This window comes from Aotus nancymaae, unplaced genomic scaffold (assembly GCF_030222135.1).
Source record: "Aotus nancymaae isolate 86718 unplaced genomic scaffold, 86718_ANA_hifiasm-v0.15.2.pri h1tg000028l, whole genome shotgun sequence".
Lineage (NCBI taxonomy): Eukaryota > Metazoa > Chordata > Mammalia > Primates > Aotidae > Aotus > Aotus nancymaae.
In genome coordinates this window covers 27,272,639-27,282,394 of record NW_026988441.1, presented here as the reverse complement: position 1 = coordinate 27,282,394, position 9,756 = coordinate 27,272,639, and the positions used below count along the sequence as shown (strand labels likewise).

Here is a 9,756-nt window from a genome sequence, read left to right as displayed (position 1 = left end):
GTCTCACTCTGTTGCCAGGCTGGAGTGCAGTGGCGCCATCTCGGCTCACGCAACCTCCGCCTCCCAGGTTCAACTGATTCTCTGCCTCAGCCTCCCAAGTAGCTGGGATTATAGGTGTCCGCCACCACGCTCAGCTAATTTTTGTATTTTCAATAGAGACGGGGTTTCTCCACGTTGGCCAGGCTGGTCTTGAACTCCTTAGCTCAGGTGATCTGCCCGCCTCAGCCTCCCAAAGTGCTGGGATTATAGGCGTGAGCCACCGCGCCCAGCCAAGTGATCTCCTGATTCTTATGTGTCCCCACCTTGAGCCTGTGGATCCCCTGACAGTAAAGACATGATCCCCACTGTGACCCCAGCGCAGAGCCCAGCACATAGTAGGCACTCAGTTAATGTTCGTCACACGAATCCATGACTCAGGAGGCCTCGGATGAATGGTAGGGGTTTTATTTAATACTAATTTTTTATTTTTTTGAGACAGAATCTCAGCTCACTGCAAACTCCGCCTCCCAGGTTCAAGCTATTCTCCTGCCTCAGCCTCCTGAGTAGCTGGGATTATAGGCGCGTGCCACCATGCCCGGCTAATTTTCATAATTTTAGTAGAGACAGGGTTTCACCATGTTGGTCAGGCTGGTCTCGAACTCCTGAACTCGTGATCCGCCCGCCTCGGCCTCCCAAAGTGCTGTGATTACAGGTGTGAGCCACCACGCCCAGTCTGGGGCTTTATTTTCTCAGGTTCTGCTCCTCCCCAGGCACCCCAGCCCCACCCACGCCCCCATCTCTGTTGGCTCCTTGGGGCTCACTCCTGGAGGTGGTGGGCAAAGGCCGATCTGTCGTTCACGGACCCCTGAGGAAGGAGCACACAGGGAGGCATTCAGACACCAGAGGGTTTTGCAGCCCAGGCTGGCCCTGCTTGGGAAGGCAGCTCCCCCAACCCTCCGCCCTCCCCAATCAGCCTTGGCCCCAGGGCTGAGCCCCCAGCCCAGCCCCCACCTTACCATGGACATCTCATCCAGCCTCCCAAACTTGGACTCATCCCGGTGGCAGAACCTCACAGCCATGACCACAGACCCGATGACCAAAAGAGACACCAGCAAACACACGATCACTACCACGCCTGGGTCCCTGTGTAACTCTGGGGGCCCAGTGTCACCTGGAGCTGGGAGAAGGGACTCAGAGTCAGCCCTGTGCCCCATTCCCCCGAATCCTAAGACACCTGCCAGGGCCCAGAGCCTTTTAAGTCTGTTCTCAGGAAGCTGGGCTCTCTTTCCTCTCCCATTGAGGATGCCACCTTTTTTTTTTTTTTTTTTGAGATGGAGTTTCACTCTTGTTGCCCAGGCTGAATGGCACCGTCTCAGCTCACTGCAACCTCCGCCTCCTGGGTTCAAGGGATTCTCCTGCCTCAGCCTCCCGAAGAGCTGGGATTACAGGTATGCGCCACCATGCCGAGCTAATTTTGTATTTTTAGTAGAGACAGGGTTTCTCCATGTCGGCCAGGCTAGTCTCGAACTCTGACCTCAGGTGATCTGCCCACCTCGGCCTCCCAAAGTGCTGGGATTAAAGGCGTGAGCCACCACGCCAGGCATAGGCTGCCACCTTTTAACCATTTATTTTAGAGACAGGGTCTCACTCTATCACCCAGGTTGGAGTGCGATGGTGCGATCATGGCTCATTGCAGCCTCAATCTCCTGGGCTCGAGCAATCCTCCCACCTCAGCCTCCTGAGTACCTAGGATTACAGGCATGCACCATCATGCTAATTTTTTTTTTTTGAGATGGATTCTCACTCTGTGCCCAGGCTGGAATGCAGTGGCTCAATCTCAGCTCACTGCAACTTCCACCTCCCGGGTTTAAGCGATTCTCCTGCCTCAGCCTCCCAAGTAGCTGGACTACAGGTGCACGCCACTACACCCAGCTAATTTTTTTTTGTATTTTTAGTAGAAACAGGGTTTCACTGCATTAGCCAGGATGGTCTTGATCTCCTGACCTCGTGATCTGCCTGCCTCAGCCTCCCAAGTGCTGGGATTACAGGAGCGAGCCACCGCCACCAGACATGGTCTTGCTCTGTCACACAGGCTGGAGTGCAGTGGCACTATCCCAGCTCACTGCAACCTCCATCTCCCATGATCTAGTGATCCTCCGTCCTCAGCCTCCCCAGGACCTGAGACTACAAGTGTATGCCACCACACCCACCTAGTTTTTGTATTTTTAGTAAAGACAGGGTTTTGCCATGTTGGCCAGGCTGGTCTTGAACTCCTGACCTCAGGTGATCCGCCCACCTCAGCCTCCCAAAGTGCTGGGATTACAGGCGTGAGCTGCCACGCCCAGCCATTTTTAAATTTTTTTTGTAGAGACAAGGTCTTGCAATTTTGCCCAGGCTCAAATATGTAATGTATAACCTGTCTCCCCACCACAGAAAGTATTAGTTTCTCTGTTTGCCCATCACTGTGTGCCCAGCCCTGACATACACTAGGCGCTTAATAAATGCTCATAGCATGAAAGACTTTAGACAGTGGAGCAGACAGGGAAACCCTTCCCAGAGCATTCTCGGGGCTGTGCCCCCACCTGGTGGTCAGTTCCCAAACTGCATCCTGGTACAACCTCCCCCTCCCTACAAACACCCAAATCGCTCTCGTTTTGTTTTTTGGTTTTTTGTTTCTTTGTTTGAGATGGAGTTTCGCTCATGTTGCCCAGACTGGATTGCAATGGCGAGATCTCAGCTCACTGCAACCTCCGCCTCCCGGGTTCAAGCGATTCTCCTGCCTCAACCTCCCAAGTAGCTGGGATTACAGGCAAGTGCCATCACACCCGGCTAATTTTGCATTTTTAGTAGAGATGGAGTTTCTCCATGTTGGCCAGGCTGGTCCCAAACTCCTGACCTCAGGTGATCCACCTGCCTCGGCCTCCCACAGTGCAGGGATTACAGGTGTGAGCCACCGTGCCCAGCCCCAAATCTCTTAATACTCACCAGGGCCAGGGCCCTCTGAGGTCTGGTCAGTGGAGGTCAAGGGCATGGAGGAGGGGTCCGCTCCGGGGCTGTGGGAAGTGAGGCTCCAGTGCGGGGTCAGGGATTCAGAACTGGGGAGGGTGGAATGGGAAGAAGGGGTGAGCTCTGCACTGGGGGAGCTGGAACTGGGGAGGGTGATTGTCTCTGGTTGTGGGGAGGAGAGAGTCATCCTTGAATCTGTGGAGCTGGGGCTAGGCTGAATGGTAGGGGTTGCTTCTGAACTTGAGGGGCTGAGGTGGGTCGTGGAGACTGTCTCCAACCTCAGGGGGCTGGAATAGGTGCTGTGGGTTTCTTCTGAACTGAAGGTGCTGTGGGTGGAGGGAGAAGAAATCAGAGAGGTGAGAGTTGGCATCTCCGGACTGTTCTCCAAGGTTGCAGTATCTGGAAAGAAAAACATCATTGGAAGCTGGATGTCGTGGCTCACGCCTGTAATTCCAGCACTTTGGGAGGTCGCAGTGAGAGCATCACTTAAACCCAGGAATTAGAGACCAGCAAGACCCTCTCTCTCTCTTTTTTTTCTTTTTTTTTGAGACAGAGTCTTGTTCTGTCACCCAGGCTGGAGAGCAGTGGTGCGATCTCTGCCTCCCAGGTTGAGGCGATTCTCCTGCCTTAGCCTCCCAAGTAGCTGGAATTACAGGCGTGCACCAACACCCCTGCTAATTTTTTTTCTTTTTTGTAGATACAGGACCTGGCTATGTCTGCCCAGGCTGGTCTTGAACTCCTGGGCTCAAGCGATCCTCTCACCTCAGCCTCTCAAAGTGCTGGGGTTACAGGCATGAGCCAACCCACCTGGCCTTGTTAGTTTCAAGAGACAGAGCCTCACTCTGTTGCCCAGGCTGGATTTGAACTCCTGGGCTCAAGCGATCCTCCTGCCTCAGCTTCCCAAGTAGCTGGGAGTACAGGCGCGTGCCGCTGAGTCCGGCTCCCTTTAGTTTTAAACCTACAGTTCTATTCTCTCCATCTTTGGAAAAGATGGCTTGATTTTTCTCCTTGGTCCTTGTCACCCTCCAATATAGGATACGTTTACACTGTTATTTTCTGTTTCTCGCACTGGGGTGTCACTTAGCAAGGCAGGGATTTCTGCCCGTTTGTTAACAACTGTGTCCCCAGTGTCCACTTCAGGGTGTGGCAAAGATCAGCGCCCAGTCCATGTTTGTTTGTTTGTTTGTTTTTAAGACAGAGTTTTTGCTCTGTCGCCCAGGCTGGAGTTCAGTGGTGCGATCTTGGCTCACACAACTTCTGCCTCCCGTGTTCAAGTGATTCTCCTGCCTCAGCCTCCTGAGTAGCTGGGATTGCAGGTGCACACCACCACATCCAGCTAATATTTGTATTGTTAGTAGAGTCGGGGTTTCACCATTTTGGTCAGGCTGGTCCCGAACTCCTGACTTCATGATCCACCCTCCTTGGCCTCCCAAAGTGCTGGGATTACAGGCATGAGCCACCGCGCCTGACCCCTGTTTGTTTTTGTTTTGTTTTGTTTTTGAGATGAGTCTTGCTCTTGTCACCCAGGCTGGAGTGCAGTGGCGTGATCTCGGCTCACCGCAACCTCCGCCTCCTGGGTTCAAGGGATTCTCTTGCCTCAGCCTCCTGAGTAGCTGGGACTACAGGCGTGCGCCACCATGCCCAGCTAATTTTTGCATTTTTAGTTTCCCCGTGTTGGCCAGACTGGTCTCGAACTCTTGACCTCAGGTGATCTGCCTGCCTCGGCCTCCCAAAGTGCTGGGATTACAGGCGTGAGCCACGTGCCCGGTTTGTTTGTTTGGTTGGTTGGTTTTGCCTCTTTCAAGAAAAAACGAAAAAAGGAAAACACTGTAAAAGGTGCAGGGGGCGGATGATGAAGCCTCTGGCCTCTCTCTGGAGGCCTCTTATTCTCATAGATAGTAAATGCCCAGGTCATAGGGAGACCGGAAGGATTTCGGACACCATGTGAGCGCTCGGGGAAACTGAGGCTCCCCCTGAAATTCATGCTCCTCGTCTGAAGTCCCACAGCCCAGGTTCAAGTGCAGATCAGTGCTTCCGGCCTCTCGGCTGAGGGTTCTAGAAGCCCTCTAGACACGGGCAGTGACTGCACCCCAGGCAGTGTGTAAGGTTTGTTCTTGGGTTCTTGCCGAGTTTAAAAAGGAAGAAACTGAGGCCAGCACAAGAAGATCCAATATGAAGGTTTATTCAGGCTCCCGGGCAAGATTCCACAGCCTGACAGGAGGGGCTGGAGAAGTCACAGGGACTCCTGGCAGACGTGGGGTTTTATAGGGAGTGAAGGAGCTCGATTGGTTGTGGGAGAGCAGGACTACTATTGGGTAAAGTTACAAGCCTTTGTTTGCATACAGGACTTGGCTGCTATTGGTTAGAATTACTCGGCTGCTATTGGCTAGAAAGACTCGGCTGCTATTGGCTAGAAAGACTCGGCTGCTATTGGCTAGAAAGACTTGGCTGCTATTGGCTAGAAACACTCGACTGCTATTGGCTAGAAAGACTTGGCTGCTATTGGCTAGAATCACAAGACCCCGCTTGCATACTGGGTTCTTTAAGGGAAAGCCAGGCTGTTCGAGAAAGGGAGAAGGGAACATGCCTGAGCATGTCCGAGCTTTTGGACAAAAGGTGGGGGGGGTGTGCGTTCGAGCTCCCGGTGAGGCAACCGGCCTTACACGGTGCGCTAGGCAACTCCTTTAAACCTTCTGGGACTCAGTTTCCTTTTCTGTCAAGTGGAAATCATGAGAAGCTGGTGCCTCTGACAGTTCCTCGTCATTCAGGCTCATAGTGGGTGTCCACAAGCCAGGTGCCCCCAGCTATTGGGGAGGCTGAGGCAGGAGGATCGCCTGAGCCCAGGAATTCAAGGCTGCAGTGAGCCACGATCACACCACTGCACTCCAGCCTGGGCGACATAACGAGACCCTGTATCTACAAAAAGATAAAACAAAAATTAGCCAGGCATAATGGTGCATGCCTAGTCCCAGGTACTCAAGAGGGTGAGGTGGGAGGATTGCTTGAGCCCAGGAGTTCGAGGCTGCAGTAAACCATGATTGTGCCACTGAACTCCAGCCTGGGCAACAGAGCAAGACCCCGTCTCTAAAAAAAATACAGTAGAGGCCAGGCACAGTGGCTCATGCCTGTAATCCCAGCACTTTGGGAGGCCGAGGCAGGCAGATCATGAGGTCAAGAGATTGAGTCCATCCTGGCCAACATGGTGAAACCCCGTCTCTACTAAAAATACAAAAAATTAGCCCGGCATGTTGACATGCACCTGTAGTCCCAGCTACTCCAGAGGCTGAGTCAAGAGAATCTGTTGAACCTGGAAGGCGGAGGCTGCAGTGAGCCGAGGTCCCACCATTGCACTCAGCCTGAGCGACAGAGAGAGACTCTGTCTCAAAAAACAACAAAAATACAATAGAATAAAAACATAGTGAGTGCACAGTGACACTCAGCTATAAACATCCACTTATGGCTGGGCGAAGTCGCTCACGCCTGTAACCCCAGCACTTTGGGAGGCTGAGGCAGGCGGATGACCTTAGATCAAGAGTTCGAGACCAGCCTGGCCAATGCAGTGAAATCTCGTCTCTACTAAGAATACAAAAATGAGCCAGGCATGGTGGCAGTTGCCTGTAATCCCAGCTACTCAGGAGGCTGAGGCAGGAGAACTGCTTGAACCGAGGAGGCGGAGGTTGCAGTGAGATGAGATTGTGCCACTGCACTCCAGCCTGGGTGACAGAAAAAGACTCCATCTCAAAAAAAAAAAAAATCCACTTATGAGCTCAGAGGTCGGCCCTAACTTTCTCCAGGTACCCCAAGGCTAACCTCTACTGTAATGGAAGACACAAAGACACAGGCGCTGGGAACGTGTCTCTGGAACCCACCCTTGTGCACGTTGGTCCGGCCACTTCCTGGCTCCCACACCATCCCAGGCATGGAGTCCAGGGAGCAGGCTAAGGGTGGGTAAGCAGTTCCGGAGCCGCCTCCCACAGCTACTTCCTGCCCAGTTCCAGGTGGCTGCGCTTCTTGGGTTCCTTCATCAACTCCCTGCCCCGCCCGTCCACTCTCCCTCGGCCAACCTTCATGCTTCCTCCTTGCCGCACCCCAGGCAGCAGAAATGCGGAAATAACACTCAGCACTGGCCCTGAGAGGGGGCTGGGTCCACATGCTACCCTTCCCAGATCTCTATGTGGTCCCTCAGGCCCTGTGGGGATCACAACTGAGTCTAGAAGAGGCATGGGACTCAGGTTGGACTTCATCCCCATTTGACAGATGAGAAACTGAGGCTCAGAATAGCAGAGGGTCTGGCCTGAGGTGACTAAGAAGGTGGACAGAAGGCCCCTCAAGGAACTTCGTCCTCTGTTTCTGCTGAAATGAAGATGATTCAGAGGCCATAGTGGACCCCAAGCCAAGTCAGAATTCTGGGGAGCTGAGCACTTAGCAAACTGAGGAAAAGCAGTGGACTTGGAAAAGGAAGAGTTGGCCGGGCGCGGCGGCTCACGCCTGTAATCCCAGCACTTTGGGAGGCTGAGGTGGCCAGATCACAAGGTCAGGAGTTCGAGATCAGCCTGACCAACATGGTAAAACCCCTTTTCTACTAACAATACAAAAATTAGCCGGGTGTGGTGGCACGTGCCTATAATCCTGGCTATTCCGGAGACTGAGGCTGGAGAGTCACTTGAACCCGGGAGGTGGAGGTTGCAGTGAACCAAGATTGTGCCACTGCACTCCAGCCTGGCAACAGAGTGAGACCCTGTCTCAAAAATAGAAAAAGGCCGGGCGCGGTGGCTCAAGCCTGTAATCCCAGCACTTTGGGAGGCCGAGGCGGGTGGATCACGAGGTCAAGAGATCGAGACCATCCTGGTCAACATGGTGAAACCCCGTCTCTACTAATACAAAAAATTAGCTGGGCATGGTGGTGCATGCCTGTAATCCCAGCTACTCAGGAGGCTGAGGCAGGAAAATTGCCTCAACCCAGGAGGCGGAGGTTGCGGTGAGCCGAGATCGCGCCATTGCACTCCAGCCTGGGTAACGAGCAAAACTCCGTCTCAAAAAAAAAAAAAAAAAAAAAAAAAGAAAAAAGAAAAAAAGAAAAAAAAGGAAGAGCTGGAGGACACAAGCCCCATTGAGTGCCTGGCACCGAGTAGGCCCTGGTGAGCTGCTGGAGAGTTGACCAGAAAGTCAAAATAAGGCTGTTTCTAGGCACTGTTCTCAGTGTTCGTTTTTTCCCAGAGATTCCTAGACTGGGAGGCTTACATGAGCCAAGTCAACCAGTTCTAATCTGGGTCTGGGACAGGCTGGACTGAGCCTCGGTTTCCTGAGCTATGAAATGGGGATACGCATGGTGCCTTCTGAATGAACCCCTTCCCTGCAATGAGCATTTCAGCCATGGTGGCCTCTGCTCTGATATTATGGGTCTGGGGGCTAGGACACAAGTCAGAGAGAGTAATGACATAGTGGCAGGGGAGGGCAGAGAAAGGGGAGGTGAGAAGCTCAAGGCTCCTGCCCTCCACCCTAGACACTGTCTTTTTTTTTTTTTTTTTTTTTTTTGAAACGGAGTCTTGCTCTGTCGCCCAGGCTGAGTGCAATGGCGCGATCTCGGCTCACTGCAACCTCTGCCTCCCAGGTTTAAGCGAGTCTCCTGCCTCAGTCTCCAAAGTAGCTGGGACTACAGGTGTGCACCATCACACCTGACTAATTTTTAGTGTTTTTAGTAAAGACGGGGTTTCAGCAAGATAGCCAGCATGGTCTCGATCTCCTGACCTCATGATCTGCCCGCCTTGGCCTCCCGAAGTGTCGGGATTACAGGCGTGAGCCAGCGCGCCCAGCAGTATTTTTAGTTGAGACGGGGTTTCACCATGTTGGCCAAGATGGTCTCAATCTCTTGACCTTGTGATCTGCCCATCTTGGCCTCCCAAAGTGCTGGGATTATAGGTGTGAGTCACCACGCCCGGCTGGCACTGTGTCATAGGACAGCAGGAGGGAATTTAGTCAGACGCCCAGAAGAACTTCTCATGGGAACCACAGATGTTTGACGACCAGGAAATGAGTCCTGTTCCCTGGACCCACCATAACCCTGCAGTCTTCACCACTCTCCCTTTAGGGATTGACTGAAACAGATTTGAAAAGGAGCCCCAAACGAGGTGTGAGGTGTGAGGCCGTCAGTAACTCACTGGGGATGCAGAACCCACAGTCCCCGGGCTGTCCTCACAGCTGCTGCGTTTGTTTCTAGGGGAAAGGCCAGCCTTCCCTGGAGGGCCGGCGGACCCGTGTGGCCTGAGGGAGGGGTCCAGAAGCCAGGTGTGTGACTGGGCTGTGAGTCCCCCACCCCCACCCTTCCGCTTTCTGGAAGCCGGGCCTCCCTTCTACCTGCCCTTACCTGTGTAGGAAGCAGTGGAATTAGAACCAGAAGCTTTCAGCAGGAGCACTGGCACCGGCACCAGCACCACAAGCAGAAGCCGCGGCAGCTGGGGGCACGCCATTCCTGCACGGAGAGGGCCTGCCGCCAGCTCTGCACAGGTGTGTGGCCAGGTGTGTGCCCAGGTGCCCGCTCCTTGCACCTGCGCGTGCGCCCCTTGCTGGCGGAGCACTGCACTGTGCAGGGGTGAGGTGTAGGTGGGGCTTTTCAGGGTGTGGAGCCTCTCCTGGGCGCTCCTGCTCCCCCAGGGCGCGGTTCCCGCCCTCTTCACCTGGACTCCACTCCTTCTAAACACGATGACCCAGAAGCTCTCAAACCCAGTCATCCGCTAAAGACACCCTGCCCCTCCCGGCCGCTTTCCACTGCTC

The 9,756-nt window shown here is 53.7% G+C and overlaps 1 protein-coding gene across 2 annotated transcripts; it reads right to left on the bottom strand.

Annotated features, from left to right (window-relative positions):
- Positions 1-426: 426 nt before the first annotated feature.
- On the bottom strand, positions 427-9,528 carry CIST1 (colon, intestine and stomach enriched 1). 2 transcript variants are annotated; one of them, XM_064380703.1, is made up of 4 exons: positions 9,350-9,528; positions 2,965-3,384; positions 996-1,156; positions 427-844 (listed from the first exon to the last, which is right to left on the bottom strand). In XM_064380703.1, the coding sequence occupies exons 1-4, from the start codon at positions 9,450-9,452 to the stop codon at positions 797-799; spliced, it is 732 nt and encodes a 243-aa protein (XP_064236773.1). In that variant the 5' UTR covers positions 9,453-9,528; the 3' UTR covers positions 427-796. The 2 variants fall into 2 exon arrangements, with proteins under 2 accessions (XP_064236773.1, XP_064236774.1); XM_064380704.1 differs by having other exon boundaries at positions 996-1,150.
- Between the last annotated feature and the right edge of the window lie 228 nt (positions 9,529-9,756).